Source organism: Enhydra lutris, unplaced genomic scaffold, assembly GCF_002288905.1.
Source record: "Enhydra lutris kenyoni isolate GAN:26980312 unplaced genomic scaffold, ASM228890v2 scaffoldscaffold30, whole genome shotgun sequence".
Taxonomy (NCBI): Eukaryota; Metazoa; Chordata; class Mammalia; order Carnivora; family Mustelidae; genus Enhydra; species Enhydra lutris.
In genome coordinates this window covers 4,568,950-4,588,696 of record NW_019154114.1, presented here as the reverse complement: position 1 = coordinate 4,588,696, position 19,747 = coordinate 4,568,950, and the positions used below count along the sequence as shown (strand labels likewise).

Genomic DNA, 19,747 nt, shown 5'->3' with positions numbered 1-19,747 from the left:
GGGAGTGAATTTGATGCCAGAAGCATCCCTCAAGCAAACAAACAAACAAAACCCCCCACACACACCAAAAAAAACCCCACACACAAAAAACTCCACCCTTACTCCCCAAAAAAACAAACAGAAACAAAAAACAGTCTCTAGAGGAGGCTTTTTGCCAGCAGGCACCACTGTGCAAGTCTCTGCCACGGGACTCCTCCTTGAGGCCCTAGTCAGCCGCAGGTGGCCTCTGCACTCCAAAAGAACTCCCTCACTTTGTGTGTTGTTTAAAGCAAAACCCTAAAGCTCTTAAACTGTAGTGCATCTTAAGAATGACTTTTACAGCTTCTAAATTTTCTTATGCTGGTTGAATAGACAGACCCCTAAGGATGACTTTCACAGTTCCTCTTAAATAAGCCATATTTTCTTAAGAGAGCAAACATTACTGCTGTAACCTTCCTCATGTTGCTGATTTAAGTAATAAGGTCCTTTGGGTAACCTTATATCCTCCCTCAATTTATTCTCTGTAGATTTCATTTTCCAAAAAAAGTATGAATCCCTGGCATACAGGAAATCTCAAAGAATAGCAACTCTGTAGACAAGGTCTATACCATTAAAACAAGGAGAATGATATGGAAGTCCAAGCAGCTGGTGACTATAAGACAGAAGTGAATGAAGAAACAAAACATGGTCTGTGGAGCACAACACTAACCAGGGCAAACAAGCTTTACTCGTGGATCAATCACAGATCTTCTGGATTTTAATCTTTAACACGTAGAGAGCTTACTTTTTTAAGTAAAACAGACCACCTGCCATCCACATGTCAAAAAGAAAATAAAACCAAAAATCTCAAGAATGCAAAAACTTACACAAATGGACTAATTTATTAGACAATTAAGCATGGCTCTATTCCCAAACCTAACACTTCATCAATACTGGATTTGTTAGTGCAATTTTACTTTTACCAGAGAGGAGGGGGAGAAGGAACGTTTTTGAAGGGTTCTCCCCCCACCCCCGAAAAAAATGCGGAAAAACTCTCTTATAGAGCCAGATTCCTGCAAAATCTTACAGACCGAAATTACACACAGCAGACCAGACAACTTCACTTAGCACCAGGCTGTTTTAATTTCCTCATAGGCAATTCGACAGGAAGCTTTTTAATCATTCAAAAAAACAGGTAAGGACAGTAAATTTAGTATACGTGCCCTGTTTAACTTCTTTTGCCGCCTATAGGGGACGTAGATTTTTAACTTTCCTAGTTGATTTAAACTCAAAGCATGCAGACTACGTATGCGAATGTTTACTTAATGCTGAACTCTGGGCTACAGGAAGTCAGCTACTAAAGAGTAGTTACATTAGGCGTAGATATTTATAAACCAACTGCAACTAGCGACCCAGGATTCAATTACAACATCAACCCTCATATTTCAGCATATGGGCAAATTACCAGTGGAGTCAAGAATAAATTCATTCTGCCGTACTGGCGCTTTAGATCGGGTTGCACAATCCCGAGGCAGAACTGCCTTCGCCTAGCCCTAAAGCATCAGGTACTAAATACTGTACTAACTTAGCGTCAGGACATTTTAAAGCGGGAAGGAAACTAAAGGGTCGCCGGATCCAATTTAGCCACCCCATAATCCCGAATTCAGTAATTTGTCACGTCACTTGAGATCAGAATGAAATTAAGTTTTGATCCCTTTGAGATCTCTTAGCGCACAAAGTCAGGCTATCACTACAAGTGGAGTCCGATCCTGGCTGTAGAAAAACTACTTGGTGCGGAACTCGAGTGTCTTCCGCCCACCGTGGGGGACCGCACCCGTCAGGTCCAGCGAAGAGCCCGGCCGCGAGTTTGGGGGCGCAGCCGGGCCCGGCGGGGGCGGCGAGCGCGCGTCCCCCCGCCCGCTCAGGCAGCGTCGAGGCGCGAGCAGCTCAGCCAGCCTTGCAGAGGGAGCTCTCGGCAGCTCTGGGGTCCCTCTGCTCGCAGCCGCAGCAGCGCCGCCTGCGCCACTCGGCGGAGACGGAGACCAGCGGCGGCGGCGCGCAGACTGGGAGCGACCGCGGAGCAGCCAAGCGGCAGGGGTACGCTCGCAGAGCGGCCGGGTAGGTTCCGGGGACCGGGCAGGCTGGAGGAGGGGCAGCCGGAGAGGAGTCGGCCAAGGCTCGACACCCATACTACACGGAAACCGGGCTGCGCGCGCGGCGGCAGTAGGTCGGAACCCTAGAGCAAGGCGGGCGCGGGAGCCGGGACGCAGAGATCGCTTTTCGGCTGCGGCCACCCGCCGCGGGAGGGGCGGAGGGCAGAGGGCGGGCCGCGGCCGGGCAATCAGTCGGGCCAAGAGCCGGCCTCGAGGGCAGAGACAAAGGAAGGAAAATGGAGTCGCCGGCGCGCGGGCCTCTGCTGCTGCCGCCGCCGCCGCCGCCGGAGGCCTAGCGCGCCGCCAGGAGGGAGGCCTAGCGGGCGGCTGTTGGGGGGGGTCGGCCGGGCCGCGGCGGCGACGGGCAATGGCGGCGGCCGCGCCGCAGCAGGGACGGTAGAGGGAGACAAACACCCCCCGGCGGCGGCGCTGGCGCCGGGCTGCAGCCAGCGCCGACCGGAGCGGCCCCATCGTGACACCTAGAGGCGGCCCGCGAAACCTCCTCCACCCCGGGCCCCCTTACCTCCGCGCCACACCCCCTGCAGCGCCCGCTCCGCCGCCGCTCCACCGCTCCGGCCACCCGGCGTCCCCGGCCAGCTCCGCGCACCCGCACCGGCTACCGCCACCGCCGCTGCCGCCAAAGAAGCAGCTCCGCGCACGGTTTAATCGCTCCACAGGCTCGGACACAAAATGGCGGCGGCGCGGTGCAGTGCGCCTGCGTCGGCGCTGCCGGGGCCGCGGGTGCTGATAAGGGAAGGGACGGGTGGGGGGGCCGGCCGGGCGACGAGTGGAGGGCGGGGGAGGAAAGGTGAGGGGAGGGGTTGGCGCAGGGCAGCATGGGAGGCGGCCCCGGGCGCCAACTTTCAAAAGCGGGCGCGATGGCGTCACGGGACGCGCCGCGAGTCGCGTCACGCCGCACGCGCCCTCCCGCGCCCTCGCCCGCTCGCGCGTGGGCTCTGCGGGCGCCGCGACGTCCGGGCTCCGGCTGGGTGGGGTTTCCTGGGCGGAGGCCGCCGCCTCTGGGCGGTACAGGATCCCAGGCTTGTTTGACCTGGTTCTACAGCCGCAGTCTCCGGCCCCGAATCCGTAAAGGGGGGTTGGGGGTGGCAGGGAGCGTGTTTGGAGGAAGCGCGCGCGGGGCTAGGCAGTGTGGCTGAGGCGGTTCTTGGGCCGGGCCCCGCCCAAGTCTCCGCCCTAGCTGGGCCGGACCCTCCCTCCCAGCTCCCCACCGCAGCTCGCCACCGCGTTAAGGCCGCTTGGTCCCCATACACTCCCAACTCCTCAGAACTGTACAGCGCCTGCGGCGCGAGGATGAAAAGGGCTGTCCTTGCCCAGCGGCTTTTAAGGGAGCTCTCCGCCTCCTAAAACAGGGTGCAAGAGGAGAGGGCATGGGCTTCCCCTTGGTGTCACCAGTCCGCTTAAGCCAAGAAAGGCCAACAGAAGACCAGATTTGATGCTTATACACGACCACACCGGCCTTTTGTCAAAAGGACTTTCTTATTTGGCGTGATATAATGCTGTATTTTAAAACCTACGCTTCTTATCTCTGTTCGAGAGCGAAGTTCTCTGTGGGCGGTGCCCTTCAGCCCCTTAAAGTGCGGTCGTCCCTCCCCTCCCCAGGATGCACCTGCGGATTCTACCCAACCAGAGACGAAGTTCACCGACAGCAGACTGGAAGATTTTCTGGTGACCCAGGGAGGAGCGCCTTTGGTACTTAAGGGAATCTGACTCAAGACTGTATTCTGAACTCCCATACCTTAGATATCACGGATAACAATCGGAGCCAGCATCAACGAGACAGTTTCTGCTCCATTCAGCTGATTGTTCCCATTATGAGGATGCCAGCCCAATATTGACAGATATTCTGGGAGTTTTGTTGAAAAAGGGAATCAGAAATCTAGATTTTTGTAATGTAAAATCTTCAGATATTTAGGTGGTAGCAACTCAATCAGGTGTTTTTAAATTGCATGAACGGATTAAACTATGTATATGTGTGTGGGCTTTCACTTGGAGAAAAGAGTGAAGAGAAATTCCAAGGCCAGATCCTAGACATTTCAGCATTTAGAAATAGGATAATGGAGAAGAAAACTGAAAGGGGGCAGCCAGGAAGACAGAAATCCACAAGCGTGTTGAATTTGGAATCCAAGGGTAGACAACGTTTAGGTAGGGGGAAGTGGTCAGCGGTGTCTAGTACTGCTGAGAGGTCAACTTGGGCCAGAGACAGGGCTCTTGGATTGGTCACCTTGGAATTCAGTGGAGACTATCATTGGCGAATTTGGCTTGATTCGTGGTGTAAATCAAGAGATTTTGACCTCACTAGGATGGGTTGAGAATGAATGGAAAAGTAAGGAAATAGAGCATATGTAGGCAACATGAGAAGTTTTGCTGTGAAGGGAGCAAACTTTAGGGATAACTGTGGAAAGAAGTTTTGCTGTGAAGGGAGTAAAACTTTAGGGATAACTGTGGAAAGATCTGGGGTCAAGGGAGGAGATGTTTTAAAACATGGCAGGATTCTGGAGCATGTTTATGTGCCCTTGGGTGTGATACAGGAGAGAGAAGGCTTGCTTGACCTATATAGGAGTGAAATCCATGACAGGATATAAGGAAACTGGGAGGACTGACCTTAGATAGGAACAGGATGCTTCCACTATGATAATTAAGGTAATAAAGGTGAAGATCAGTGCAAATGCTGAGGGTGGGAGGAGCAAGCTTACAACTTTCCTAGTAGGACTGCCTACATTGGGTATGTAGGACTGGCAATATTGGCTATCCATTTGAAGTTTGTAATCATGAATTTAAAGTTAAACCAGTTGGGCAATATGTGTTTTTTTCCAGCAATATTCAGCTGCTTGGGTACAGACATGCAGAAAAGAGATCATTTGGTTTCTCAACACCAGGGCCCAAGTTTTCTGATTCCTGATCTCAGGTATTTGCCTTATTAATCAGTTAATAGTCTAGAAATATGTGACTATTCGGAAAATTTACATGTGATCCCTTTTTCTAGAAACCAAATTATCCCATTTGTCTCTTATGTATACCAGAGGGCTCAAAAGTAAAGAAAAGGCAAACTTAGGGGAAATTACTCTGGAATATTTGCATCTTGCAATTTCTTCAGTGCTCCACCCCAGACACCTCCTGGTGTACCTAGGAACTGTGTACTAGGAACAACAAGGCTGACTTGCGCTTAAATTCTTAGCTTCTTTTTCTTTCTGGCATCTTTAATAATCTGATTAATAAACTTACTATAAGACTTTACTTCAGACCATCTTCCTTATCTTTAAGAGTAAGCTATAAGAATGTTTTCTAAAGCTTTAATATGGGCAAATATAAGTCAGTGTATTTAGATGGAAAAAACTTAAACTATATTTACAATGATATTTACAGCTGCCATGGCCTGAATATTTGTGTCCCTCTCAAAATTCATATTTGAAATCCTAATGCTCAATGTGATGATATTAGTAGGTGGAGCCTTTAGGAGGTACCTAAGTGATGAGGGTGGAACCCTCACAAATTGGATAAGTGCCTTATAAAAGAGGCTGCATGGATATCCCTGGTCCCTTCCACCATGTTAAGGACACAGCCAGAAGGCAACGGCTATGAACCAAGAAGAGGGCCTTCATCAGAATGCAGCCATGTTGGTACCTTGATCTTGGACTACCCAACCTCCAGAACTGTGAGCAATAAATCTGTTTATAAGTCACCCAGTCAGTGGTCACTTTGTTATAGCAGCCTGAGACAACTATATTTATAATAATTATATCACGGGCACCTGGTTGGCTCAGTCAGTAGCACATGCAACTCTCAATCTCAGGGTTCTAAGCTGGAGCCCCACATTGGGTGTAGAGATTACTTGAAAATAAAATCTTTAGGGGCACCTGGGTGGCTCAGTCTGTTGGGCGTCTGACTCAGTTTCTGCTTAGGTGGTGATCTCGTGGGTCGTGAGATCAAGCCTGCATGGGGCTCTCTGCTCAGCACTCAGTGGAAAGTCTGGTTGAAGATTCTCTGCCACTCATGTATGCTAGCTCGCTTGCTCTCTAATGAATAAATCTTTAAAAAAAAAAAAAAAAGAACTATCAATTCGTATGACCTCTGAGGCATCAGTTAGAAGCCAAGAGTGGAGTCCAAGTGGCCTTGGAGCCTGCTTTCTGAAGAAAAAGATCCTAGGTACTATTCTGACCCAGGGTTGAGGAAATGCTGAGGATCACTAGAAAGGGACAAGAGGAAGTGTTTTCTTCTCCTTGTAGGAAACAGGGATATGTCCTACTTCATGGAATTGACTCCAAGACCAAGAAATGGAGAGGCAAGACCAAAGGATAGGATGTTTCAGCCTGGACAGAAACAAGCTGAGCATGAAAAGCAATATGATCACGAGAGCCTGTGAAACCACTGGGATGATGAAAATAAGGACAGAGTTGTTCCCTGCAGTACTACTCCAGACTACCTCACCAATGAGAACTGTGGTGATTTAAAACCACTCTGTGATTTAAGGAAGAATTCTTTTTTTTTTAAGATTTTATTTTTTTATTTGACAGAGATCACAAGCAGGCAGAGAGGCAGGCAGAGAGAAAGGAGGAAGCAGGCTCCCCGCTGAGCAGAGAGCCCGATGCGGGGCTTCATCCCAGGACCCTGGGATCATGACCTGAGCCGAAGGCAGAGGTTTTAACCCACTGAGCCACCCAGGCGCCCCTAAGGAAGAATTCTTGATGTGAATTCTAAGGTTTGTAGGCCGCAGGAGTTCAGGGCATTATCAGCTGGGGCTGTAGGCTTACTACATGGCATTAGTGAAGTCACCACGTTCCAGGATCTGGTGCTCAGCCTCACAGGCAGGACAAGAAATGCAATCTGTATCCTAAGAGTGTATTTCTTCCTTAGGGACTTGTCAGGTTCACAGGAGCTTGGTGGATAAGCAGAGTGCTGCTTTACTAACTGGCAAGTGGGCCAGTGTCCTGGGGCTGGCACAAGGCATGTTCTTTCCCTACAGAAGAGCCTCCTGGGAAGCCAAATTACTAGAAAGCTTGGTGAGCAGTTAATTAGATTAGTATAAATTATATAACGTAAATGTTTACTCTCACCCTCTCTGGATGCTAGAGTCAGACTGTCCAGGATTTGAGTCTTAATCTTGGCTCTTTATTGGTTGTGTGATCTTGGATGAATTGTAACAACTGTAGATTTCTTCACTGTAAGATAGGATGATAATTGTACTTCGCACAGGATTAAACAAGAAAATGCAAGTAAGGTTCTTGGCATAATTCTAGACACCAGTAATCTTACAAAAAATGTAATTTACTGATTTTATAATCTTACAAAAATGTAATTATTCTTTTATTTTTATGCTTCTTGTCACCTACCTTCACTCCCAAATCATCCTTCTGGTGGACACAGTCTTTCTAGAGTCATTAACAGAATCAGTTACTGACTAGGCTTTCCTTGGCTTGAGAGCCATTCTTTCTTTCTTTCTTTTTTTTTTTTTTTTAAGATTTTATTTATTTATTTATTTAACAGAGAGAGAGAGAGAGAGAGAGAGAGAGATATCACAAGTAGGCAGAAAGGCAGGCAGAGAGAGAGAGAGGGTGAAGCAGGCTTCTCTCTGAGCAGAGAGCCTGATACGGGGCTCAGTACTAGGACCCTGAGATCATGACCCCAGCTGAAGGCAGAGGCTTAACCCACTGAGCCACCCAGGTGCCCCAAGAGCCATTCTTTCTTGGAAAGGTATACTTTGTGCTGTAATTCTCAGGAAACAATTCTATTTACAAGATCTTTCTTGGTTCCCCCATTGACCCATGTAAAGTCAGCAATTATTATGATCATTTATGTGTGTGTGTTTAAACTTTTTTTAAGCAAGAAAATCAACAATGGAGGAGAGGTGTTGATTTTCTAAGTAAAAATGGGCAGGAATCTTCTTGCTCACTTGGGGTAAGACCTAAAGTTACACCTGAATACCCGTGTTGTGTCTGTATCTATTATGTGAGATATAATTCCAATTTAGCAAACATTTATTGAGTACCTGCTGTTCTAGGCCCTGGAGATGTAAAAGGACTCAAAATGTGTTTCCTGTCCTTGAACTCAAAGTTTAACTTCTCAGACTGGTTAAAAACAAAACAAAAAAACACGCAACCACACCAAAACAAAATAAAACAAAAAACAATTATTGCAATAATGGTTATAACAAGAAGAAATGAATTCATAGATAAAGGAGAGTCAATCATTCTCTAGGAGTATCTCATTTCAGCTGGGTGGTAGAGGGTCAGCAGGCACTAACAAGCAAGGCAAAGGCATGTAAGGTGAAAAGCCATCATCAGGAGTGTAAAAGGGCACAAGAATGTTGAGGGATAGCAAATCATTCTACACCATTGGACTAGGGTGCAAAGTAGTCACACTAAACTTTTTTTTGTTTTGTTTTGGATACTAAACCTTATAAGATGTTTGGAAAGTTTTAGTGTCAAGGGCAACCCTTTGTCCTAACACTTTAAAGACCTGCCACTTCATATCTCCTACCCAGACCACAAGGATTTTTTTCTTTACTGATATCTACTTTCTTCAGACCCCTGTAAAAAGCCATGTTTATTTTTTATCTCTTAGTTCAAATTACTGCTTTCTAGAATCTAAAGGACTTTACCTAGCCTACATCCCACACTGGGGATGTTTGTTTTCTGTGCTCTTACCTGCATTTTTCAGGCATGCATTGATCACCTTTTTTTTTTTTAAGATTTTATTTATTTATTTGACAGATAGAGATCACAGTAGGCAGAGAGGCAGAGAGAGAGAGGAGGAAGCAGGCTCCCCACTGAGCAGAGAGCCCGATGCAGCGCTCGATCCCAGGACCCTGAGATCATGACCTGAGCTGAAGGCAGAGGCTTTAACCCACTGAGCCACCCAGGTGCCCCGATCACCTTTTAATAATCCATCTCATCTGTAGATTTTTTTTTTTTTAAGATTTATTTATATGAGAGAGAGAGAGCGTGCACGAGTACAAGCAGGGGGATGGGGCAGAGGCAGAGGGAGAAGCAGACTCCCTGCTGAGCAAGGAGCTCAATGCAGATGAGTCCCAGGACACAGGACCCGGGGATCATAACCAGAGCCAAAGGCAGATGCTCAACCAACTGAGTCACCCAGGCATCCATCATCTGTATGTCTTTCATTTTGCAAAATATCTTCATATCTGCCCTTTCAATTGATGTTCACAGCTCTGTTTGAAGAGCCAGACACAGTTTTGTCCTAAACTCAGGAAATGATGTGACTTGCTCAGCCATCCAGTAACTTGTTGGAAAAACCAGAATGAGTGATTAGATCTTCCAGCCCCACCCCCTGTCTTCCAGTTCTTTCAGTGGCTGCTCAGAGGTCCTCACAGTCAGATAACATTTCCAGTCTTATAGGGATCCTCTAGAGATGATGCTTTAGCTCAGAGTGTGCCTTGGAAGGATAAGAGGTAGGGGAAAGGAAGTCAGGCAGGCTCTGTGCCTCTCTGCTCCTCCCATGCTCTCCCACATCCCCAAATGTTATGGGATTTGTTTAGAGGAGGACATGGTTTCTGCCCCTAAAAAGTTGGACACTTACTGCCTTAACTCAAAGGAAGGGCTTTAATGGTGGAAGTTTCAGGCATTTGGAAGGCAAATAGCAGAAGTGTTTAGACTGATGAATTTTTAATCTAAAGTATGTTCTGAGTAACTGCTTGAGATACAGATCAATGCCCATGCTGGGTAATACTGGAGAGAGATGCCGTCCCTAGCCCTCAAGTGCTTTATATTTTGTCTTAGCCTGTAGAGGCCAGACTAAACTTCATGAGCGTTAGTAGCTGGAAGTCAAGGATGGAGGGGCAAGTATAAGGTCTGACTGCAGCTGTGGGGGGAACAGATGGATCACTGAACATCACAGTAGTCACATAAGACTTAACAGTAAAGCAAGGATGATTCTCAAGTTTCTGTCTCCAGCCCACACCCTTCTCTTCTTGCCCCAGATCTATATTTTCAGCTTCTTTCTGGTTACTTCCTCCTAGAAAACTCCCAAGTCACCTTACCTGCCTTGTTACTCGCCTCCCAACCCGCTTCCGTTATAAGGGCTCTCTCTTTTTAGTGAGCGATATCACCATCCAGCCATCACCAGACCAGAAACTTGGGCTTCACTTTCTCACCTCCCACATCCTATCATCACCAAACCGTTTTTCCATTCTGCTTTGGAACATCTCTTCACTAGCCTCTCCATCCCCACTGCCTCTATCCGGCCCAGGCTGCTATCACTTCTCCTAACTATGCCTTCAGATGCCCCACTGCTTCCTGCCTCCACTCTCCACACAACTGCTAGAATGACCTTTCCAAAGACTAAATGTGATCACAAAATTCTCCTGCTTCAAGCCCACATATGGGTCTCCAGTTCCCTGGGGGTAAATTCCAAGCCCTACAGCCACTCCACAAGGCGCTGTGACAAGCCCCTGCTCACCTCTTCAGCCTCATTTTTTAAGATTTTATTTTTAAGTAACCTCTACACCCAACATGGGGCTCGAACTCACAACCCCGAGATCAAGAGTTGCACGCTCCACTGACTGAGCCAGCCAGGTGCCCCTCTTCAGCCTCATTTCTAACGACTCCCTCTGGGCCCTCGTGGAGGTGTTTTTTTTCTTTTTTTTTTTCCTTTTTATAGATTTTACTTATTTGTGTGTGAGAGAGAACACAGTCATGGATAGTGGCAGGCAGAGGGAGAATCAGGCTCCTCACTGATCAAGGAGCCCGATGTGGGACTCGATCCCAGGACCCTGGAATCATGACCTGGGCTGAAGGCAGAGGCTGAACCACCCAGCACCTCTGCATTAAATGTGGTACTTTGATACTCGAAATGTTTTGGGTGGTGCCTGTTACTTAGGTAGAATAGTCAGCAAATGCTTACACTAATATATATACATAGTGGAGGATAGAAAATAAATAAGCACTTGCAGTGGGGTCTGATTAGTACTAGACCAGGGGAAGTGCAGGGTGCTCTGACGGGAGTGTAGGGGAGGAGCAAGCTCCCGAAGAAGTCTGTGATGTCTAGGTTGAAGCCTATTCAGGCAAACAGGCACTGACAAGGCCAGATGAGGTGGGAAGCGTGTACCACGAGGGGCAAGCAAGCCCTGCAGGAGGTTCAGTAAGGCTCTAGGGCGGACCAAGAAATTAGGAGGCGTTGGGTGGCTCAGTGGGTTAAAGCCTCTGCCTTCAGCTCAGGTCCTGATCTCAGGGTCCTGGGCTCGAGCCCCGCATCGGGCTCTCTGCTCAGCGGGGAGGCTGCTTCCCTCTCACTCTCTGCCTGCCTCTCTGCCTACTTGTGATCTCTGTCTGTCAAATGAATAAATAAATAACTCTTTAAAAAAAAAATAAGAAGAAGAAGTTAGGAGGCGTAAGTGAGGCTGGCTTTGTGCCCAGCTGGAGGCGCCTGGACTTTTCCCTAGGAGATAAGAAAGCCTATGTGGTGGGTTTTAGAAATCGGTCTGATGAACCACGGAGAATAGATGGAAGAAGGGTAAGACCAGAGGCAGGAAACCTGTGAGGGGACAGTTTTAATGTCTCAGTGAGAGGTCACCATGTCCCAGATCTGAGTGGTGCCCATGGTGATACAAGGGAGTGGACAGAATTTAGAAATATTTAGGGCATTTACTTGAGACAATTATGGTGGCAGGGGTGAGAGGACAGAGGAAAGAGTCAAGGATGAGGACACTGTGTGGCTGGGGAGTTGGTAACCTCAAGAGACCTGGAGCAGAAACAGGTTTTGAGACACTGAGTGTGAATTTGGGCACGCTGAGCTGGAAACATCTTGGCTGCATTCCAAAGAGGTGTCCAGTCAGCAGCTGGATACGGGAGTGAGGAGAGAGCCCTGTGAATCACCGGCGTACAGCCTCAGCCTAGAGATGCATACAGATGGGGGCCGGAGAAAGAGATGAGGTGGTTCAGAGAATGTGTTTCAAGGGAGAACTGGAAAGGGCTGAGAATGGAACCCCGCGGAGTGACGTTTGTACGAGGATGCTTGAGGAGGAGGTGGCAGAGAATGCTGTAAGGACATTCAGAGGATGTAGCGAAAACGTGCATGTTAGCCATAGCACTTCAGCTACTTACTCAGTGGCTCTAAGTCAGCATTTTTTAAAAAAAAAGATTTGTATTTATTTATTTGAGAGAGAGAGAAAGAGAGGGAAAGGGAGCATGAGCAGGGGGAGGGGCAGAGGGAGAAGCAGACTCCTTGCTGAGCAGGGAGCCCCAGGCTCGATCCCAGGACCCCGGGATCATGACTTGAGCCGAAGGCAGATGCTTAACCTACTGAGCCACCCAGGCGCCCCTAAAGTCAGCATTTACTGGGAGTCCATATGCCCTGGGAATATTCACAGACAAGCGAGAACTTGACCATTGACCTCAAACTCAAATGTGGCTACCGCTACATTGCAACCTTCTGAAAACAGAGGCCCCTCTCTTGCAGGCCAGTGACAGTCTTATTTTCTCAATGATAGACTGTTTTTCCATAGCTGTTTACATAGGCCCTGGAGTCCCTCACTCTTCCGTATTACCCAGGCCCAGAAGATGTGGGTCTGACAGCCAAGCCCTAGGATACTCCAGAGCCACCTGTGGGTGGGGTTGGGGGAGGGGGAGGGAGCATGTCATATGCCTATAGGGTTCAGCAAATTGTACCCACGCACCTTGCACAGAAACACACGAGGAAGGCACCCCCACTCTGTGGGTGAGACAAAGAAGCAGTCCTCTTCCCCCGTGCCAACCCATCTGCTTCTTTGCCTTCACAAACATGCCTTTTTTTCTTTCTTCTGTTTTTGGTTCTCTACAACTTTGAAAACATGAGGAAGAAGAGTAGGAGACAGGAGAAAAGGTAAGATTAGACAAGGAAAGGGTAGGAGAAACGAGAGGCCCCAGTGACCACCAATACAATAAACTGCGTCCTGGACTACCGTAGCCTGGTCCCTTCGTTGCAAAGCACACTTACATTTTGTCCGGAGAGAGTCCCAGTGATGATGGCGAAGGCATGGTTGTGGCCTTGATGGCCTTGATTGCCAGGGCACTCCTCAGAGTATCACACTTCCTCTGCCCCCTCACAGAGGCTGGCACAGGCCTCACAGGACTGCTGGGCATAGGCTTCCTCTGCCCTAGTACCTTTGACTCTTGATGGTGTCACCAGTGCCCACTCCCATCACCTGGGGCAGCAGGAACGAGTGCCTCCCTAAACCTGTGTGACAGCAGGGTAGGAGGTGGGGGGAGTATCCTGTGGGAAGCACTTGTGAGGCTGTGTGTGTTTTGGGGAGGGGAGGGTACCAGAAGGGAGATGGGCTCTCCCTACCCTCCACTATCTCATAGAAATGAGCCTAGAGGTAGGAGACCATTCAGCCTGACCTCAAGGCATTGGCGAGAGGGGCTCTTCTGGGGTTGATCTGCATAATCCTAAACTAGGTAGGCTTGACGTGGCAAAGGACTTAGGCTCTTGTTGCCTTGGCCTCGACTATACTTCACCTGTCCCTGGCTATTCACGGTGTCCTCATTCTGGCTCCTGACCCTCACACCCACTCTCAGCTAAAGCTGAGTACGAGGCTCTGGTCTTAGCACTCTCCTTGTAGAGGACAGAGAGGGGCCCTATCCCTTTTCAGCACTGGAAAACAGGCCACTCGGACTTTTGGTGGCAGCCCCATTTAACCTCAGGTTGGGGTATTTTTCCATCCTCTACTTCTTGCCCAGGCCCTGTCCTCTCCTGTGGATTGAGCTGTGAGCTGGTGATGGCCCAGTCACCCCTGTCTGCACTTTCCCAGGACCTGGTCAGCCAGTGTTCACTTCCTCTTTCCCCACTGCATAGGCTATGCATGCTCTGAATCCAAGTGGACAGTCCTTCCCTACCAGTGGGCCTCTTGTGGGGCCCAATGTCTAAGGGGCTTCTTGGGGTGGTTCTGGGACTACAACCTTCCTGCAGGGGCCCCTGGGGTCAGCCCCAAGCTGTAGCCAACTTTGGGTGCTGGTTTGGTCCCCATCACTTGTTTTCTCCATCCCCTCCACCCTAGCCAACCACCCAAAAAGCCGAGCTACTCACCATCCCCCATCCCCTCCATGCCACCCTTAACAGTTACCGAGAGCACAGGGCTGTGCCAATGTGTCGAAGTCTGTCTGCCTGCCCCCACCCCCATCCCAGCCCCCAACTCTTCTGGAATGAGCCACCTGCATCCCCACACAGGTGTTTCCTGTGCGCCTTCCTGTTGGCCGTTTTTTCTGCTCAGCTTGGCTTCCCCAGCAGGTGGTTAAAGGCCCAGCCAAACCTCCTCACACACAGCTCTAAAACACTGGGGAGCAGGGCTCCCTAGGCATTGGGGTCACCCGCCCCATATCCCCCCAAGGGGTTGTTGGCACCTCATTGGCTCCCCGTGAGTGCGGGCGCACACATTTTCCCCAGCGTGTCCCACTGCTGTGCTGACACCCCAGGCACTGAGACACCAGAGTGGGCTCAGGGAGTAAGGAGGGCCCGTTTTCCTTGCCCCTGGACAACAGTGAAAGCTCCGGAGGGAGAGGGGAAGGGTAGAGAGCCTGTTTGTCCAGCCTTGGGTGTGGGCCTCCCTCAGGCCCTCTTTGGAACAGGCCTGCCGCCCAGAAATCCCATCCCGGCCCTCCCACCCCCATAGAATTCTTAACCTTCTGGGGTTAACACATTCACGTGCCAGGCAGCTCTGGGAAGAGGTGAGCCCTCCCACTGGAGCCCTGCTTCCTGAAGCAGCGGTCTGGCCATGTCAGGGGTGGGAGCTCAGGGTTCAGTCAGGTTTGTTATTATAGAGAGGGAACGCAGCTTGGGGAGAGAAAACACTCGCTGTTTAGGGTCACAGGGGCAGCTATCTGCATTTCCTGGCTCCCAGGCTCTAGCTCTTTCCCTCTGCGAGGATCTCCTTTTTCTTCCTATCCAGGCCTCAAGGAGCTCTTCGCTCTCAGCTCAGCCACCTTGGTAGGAAGCTGCTGAGGCTGACGGAGGCTAGACCCAGAAGCCTGGCATTCCCTGACGGGGTTCTGCTGCCCCCTTCTGGCCAGAAGCTCCAGGTCTCGACACGCTTTTTGCTGGGGCCTCCTCTGCCTCCAGGCCGCCTGGAGCTCACAGCTAGGGCAGCTAGGGAGTCATTCCCAGGACTAGCACCTCTGGGCTCTCCCTAGGCCAACCCCACAGTTTGGCTCCCGCCTGGGCCCATAGCTTCCAGGCACCCCCAGTCTCCAGACTGGGGCCTCCACCGCCAACACCCTACAGCCCTCTTCCTCTGCTCTCCTTTCCAACCCCAGTTCCAGCCTCTAGGCTCTCTTCTACCTGAATTTCCAGGGCCAAAGCAGAAGTCATTGCCACAGTTGCGAGCGCAGACACGCTAGTGTCAGGAAGGGCCATGGCCAGAGGGTGCTACAGCAGAGGGTCAGAAGCACACCAGGCCAGGCCATGTAGGAAAGGCATTTTGCTTTTTTATTTTCTGTAAAACTCTGTAAATAAAATATAAAACCAGGGGGTGTGGTGGGACACTGATTTTGTGGCGAGTGTGCTGAGCCGAGGCTGGGAGGCACTGGACTGCAGGCACTGACTCTACCAACCCAAGAGCGATGGAAGAATATATTAGATTTTCATGGATGGGAATCTGTGGGGGAGAGGTGTCTGGAGCCAGCCCTCACCCTCCCTGCCAGTGCCTGCTAAGCCCTGAAAGTGAGGGGAAGGGGCACAGGGAGCCAGTGGGTAAGGAACTCAGAATGCCGTGCTGGCCATGCTGCCAGGTCCAAAGATGCGGGGCAGGGCGTCCAGGGACTCCTCCAGCCGTCGATGGGCAGACTGCCCCTCTTCCCCTGAAACAGGTAAGGATGGGCTCAGGAGTGATCCTAGCCCCACCTCTGCCCTCCCATCCCTGACTCCACCTCATGCCAACTCCCAGCAGCCAAAATGTTCCCAAACTTGACTTGACCCCCGTATCTCCCATCTCCTAGCCTCACCACACTGTTGCAGGCTCTGCCGAGCAGCCTCCCTCACGGCTTCTGTGTCCGTTTGGCACAGGTACACGAGGGGCTCAATGCCCTCAGGAGCCTACCGGGGGAAAGAACATCGAGGTGGACCCAGGGGAGCAGGCGGGAAAGGCCCAGGGCCCAGGGTTGAGGGAGCTGCGAGGGGTGTGAAGCGGGGTATGGGCTGGCAGGGGTTACCTTGATGCAGCCCAGGGCCAGGCAGCCAGCCACCCTCGTCTGTACATCCTCATCCTCCAGCTGGTCCAGGAAGCATAGTAGGGCCTGGGTAAGGGTGGGAGGGCAGACTTAGCCAGACAATGGGAGCCTGGGACCCCAACCTTTGCTTCAGGGAAGGCCTGCCTGCCTCTCACCCGTTCCCGAAAGACAGGGCCCAGGGATAGGCTCCGGAGCTGGGTGCTGACAGCAGCCATGACTTTATTGTTGCCATGGACCAGCAGCGAGCTGAGGGCCCGAAGCCCATCCCTTCGCAGCCGCCCCTCGGGCGCCAGCCTCAGGGCCTTCAAAACAACAGCTTGGTCATCCGAGTTCAAATTCTGCACCAGTAATACTGCAAGAAAGGGAGGGGCGGGACAAGGTGGAGCCTCCTGGGGTGGGGTCTCTTGTGCACTCCTGCTCCCACCCAAACCTTCAGACCCACCCACAGGGTCAGGCCACTTTTGTGAGGAGAGCCTCTGCCTCACCCTCCTCAGCGGTTTCAGTCACATAGGCCTCCATGGAAGGGCTCTCCAAGGCTTCAACGTAACTCCAGAACTGGAAGACGGTGAACTGCTCTCCAGGGCCTGGCTGGGGCCTCCTGGGCAGCTTCTGCCCTAGGGCATCCTCCAGGAACTTGACACACACTGTGGGAGGCAGTGCCGCAGGCCTTAAGGTTGGGATAGACCCAGGCCCTTATAGGGAAGAATGCTCCCGTCCCAGGTTCAGGTCCAGGGGTCCCCTGTCCAAACTCTACCCCTCTGCGTCCTTCTGTGCAAAGGAAACAGCCTTCGCTAGTTCTTCCCAGTGCTCAGCTCAGCAGGTCTGTGTGGGCTTGACCTGGCTTTTCCCAAGGTCCCACCACTGGGGATCTGAGAAGGGAGGGCAGAGAGAGCAGGGAGGCAGGCCACTCACCAGCCTCAGCTAGGCCCAGCTGGCGCAGGGAGAGACGGGCACTGTACTGATCGCAGAAGGTGAGAAGGACTCGCTCCACAGGGCAGATGAAGGGGCTGAGTCCCTCTGTGCACCGGTCCCAGAAGGCCAGGAAGCCGGGCCGGGAGGCTGAGAACTGCACCACTGTGAGGAGGTGCAGACGAGCATCAGCAACCGAGCAGGCGGATGGCATGAAGAGGGAGCTGGGTAAGGGAGGAGCTTCCGGGCCGACAGGGCCTTTTTTACCTTCCTGGGCAGAGGTGGCAGGGATTTCCCATCGCCTGCTAAGCTCGCACACAGCCTCCAGCACTCTGGCCTCCCTCAGCAGCCGCTCCAGGGCCCATGCCTCCTGGCAGCGCAGGGGCCCAAAGGTGCCCAGTTTCTGGAGAATAGGGGTGCCAGGCAACTAAGACCTCAGGACAGGACTGGGGAGGGTGGAGCCCAGGGACTACAAGTCCCAGCATGCATGGAGAGGTGGGGGTAGCCAGAGTATGGGAGGCTCAACCAGAGCCTAATGCTAGGGCCCTGGGGCAGTGGGGAGTGTAAGTCAGAGGAAGCATGGCAGGCCAGGATTGAAGTGCGGGGCTCCCTGGGATAAGGGGCTACAAAAGGAAGGTATGGGGAATACCACTAGCCTCACCAGCAGGAGGCGGCTGCAGTGGTACAGGTGCTGGACCAAGGCAGCGTCCAGAGCTGGACACTCTGTGCTGAGGGGGCGGGCACTGGGTAAGTCGAGGCTGTCCTCAGCCCCAGGCTCCAGGCTGTTTGGGGGCCTGAGAGAAAAATGGGGTCAACCACCCCAGGAGCAAACGTCACCATGTGGTCACCAGTGTATTTTTATTAAGGTCACCCTATCCCCACAATGGAAGAACAGACGATGTGCACAGACAACAGAGACAATGGGTAAGTTTGTGGAGGACTTCTGGAAGGAGGAAGGGACTAGGACCAGCAGGTGATAGCGGGGATCTCCAGGGTCTGTCTGCCTGTTGCCACCTTCAGCTACAACCGCCGGGACCTCTGGGGCTGGGACAGGTAGGAGTAGGAGTGCAGGCGGGATGGTCTACACAATGTGGACTGCAAGGAGTTATGGCCCAAAGCATGCAGGGCACGGCATCCTAACCCGGGCAGCAGCAGAGGGAGGCGGGGCTGGGCACAACCCTCAGCCGGGATTTGGCAAAGGCCCCTCTGGGACAGGGAGCCACGGGGCTGGGTTCTCTGGGGAAGCCTGGGTTGAAACAGAGGGGGTTGATGCTGGGGGACCCAGGATGCATAGGCAGGCACTGAAAGGGCTTGTTCAGAGGGTAGATCCAAGGTGATGCCAGGGGAAAGAGGTGGAGCTGGAGGATCGGGAGCTGACGGGGCCCCACGGGAGAGGCACACATTGCAGGGACCGGGAGGAGGGAGGTCAGAAGCTCTGGGGACACAGATGGGGTTAGAAACAGACATCAAGGACACATGAGGACTACACAGGGTGGGGGGGTGGGATGAATACAGATGTCCCTGTTGGCAGGTGCACCCTCTCCTGCCCCCCCCCCACCCACCCCCAGTCTTGCTGCTCTCCTTGTGTGCTCCACCTGGGCCCACCTCACCTGTTCCCCTTTCTGGCCTTTCTCCCTCACCTGGCGCTCACCTTCCCTCTTCCCCCTCATCTGGCCTCTCTCACCTGTCTCCAGGACCATCCATGTCTTCATCTTCATCCTCATTGAGGAAGCTGAAGCTCTCCAGGGCATGTTCCACAGTGATACTCAGGCTGGAGGCCCGGCTGCGAGTCAGGCCTTGTCTCTGCTGGGGTTGTGGAGAGAGTTAGTGCCACCGCCCACCGCCGGGCTGCCCTCCCCGGCCCGCCTGGCCCGCCTCACCATGAGCAGACTCTCCAGCCGGGTCACCTCCTGCTCCAGGCCCTGCAGCTCAGGGAACTGGCCACGGTAGTCATCCAGGGCAGCCATCAGGGCCCCCAGGGCCTCTTCCAGCCTCCTATCCCCAGCCCCTCCAGCTGCCCCTGGAACTGGGGCCCGGGTGGCCATGGCTAGGCTAAGGTCTAAATGCTGGGGCACAGGGGCTAGAGGTGAAGGAGGTGGGCTTGGGCTCTGAAGAATGGGCTTCCCTGGGGCGTCTGGGGAGTGACTTGTGAGGGGTTCCCAACTGGAACAGGCAGGACTTGGGTAGGAGAGGCTGGGGTCTATGGGGTCTGCCTGAGTGCAAGGAGCAGAGGCTGGGTAGCTGCAGGTCAGGGTGTGGATGCCTGGGAGGGTAGGGTCTGTGTTTGCAGAGGGGCTGGGAAGCATGGCATCCTCTGGAGAACTGGAAGAGCTGTGGGTTGTGACAGGATGGGTGGGGCTCCTGGTGGTCTGGACTGGGCCCTTAGCTTTGGGGACAGGACTTGCAGTGGTGTGAATTGACATTCTGGTTTTGTGAGTAGGGGATGTAGCAGTATGGGGAGGGCTTGTGATGGTTTTTGATGAGCTTGTGGTAGTATGGGCGGGACTTGCAGTAGTGTGGGCGGGACTTGCAGTGGCATGGGTGGGGCTTGTAGTG

The 19,747-nt window shown here is 52.1% G+C and overlaps 2 protein-coding genes across 6 annotated transcripts in view; both read right to left on the bottom strand.

Annotated features, from left to right (window-relative positions):
- The window catches only part of LOC111152745 (CCCTC-binding factor), a 53,157-nt gene extending 50,301 nt beyond the window's left edge, over nucleotides 1–2,856 (bottom strand). For 2 of the 3 annotated variants that reach the window (XM_022511342.1, XM_022511344.1), the window contains exon 1: nucleotides 2,635–2,855. The gene's annotated coding sequence lies outside the window, so the exon portion shown is untranslated. Of the gene's footprint in view, nucleotides 1–2,634 lie in introns of all 3 variants that reach the window. The other variant, XM_022511343.1, reaches the window with a different exon arrangement.
- Nucleotides 2,857–15,521: 12,665 nt separating this feature from the next.
- LOC111152771 (RHO family interacting cell polarization regulator 1) overlaps nucleotides 15,522–19,747 on the bottom strand; it is a 9,267-nt gene continuing 5,041 nt past the window's right edge. For all 3 annotated transcript variants that reach the window (XM_022511399.1, XM_022511398.1, XM_022511397.1), the window contains 10 exons: nucleotides 19,072–19,535; nucleotides 18,876–18,997; nucleotides 17,853–17,985; nucleotides 17,459–17,594; nucleotides 17,195–17,356; nucleotides 16,768–16,926; nucleotides 16,438–16,634; nucleotides 16,265–16,348; nucleotides 16,058–16,148; nucleotides 15,522–15,913 (listed from right to left, as the gene is read on the bottom strand). In XM_022511399.1, the coding sequence (XP_022367107.1) occupies nucleotides 15,816–15,913; nucleotides 16,058–16,148; nucleotides 16,265–16,348; nucleotides 16,438–16,634; nucleotides 16,768–16,926; nucleotides 17,195–17,356; nucleotides 17,459–17,594; nucleotides 17,853–17,985; nucleotides 18,876–18,997; nucleotides 19,072–19,535 (1,646 nt within the window). In that variant the 3' untranslated portion in view covers nucleotides 15,522–15,815. The remainder of the gene's footprint in view (nucleotides 15,914–16,057; nucleotides 16,149–16,264; nucleotides 16,349–16,437; nucleotides 16,635–16,767; nucleotides 16,927–17,194; nucleotides 17,357–17,458; nucleotides 17,595–17,852; nucleotides 17,986–18,875; nucleotides 18,998–19,071; nucleotides 19,536–19,747) is intronic.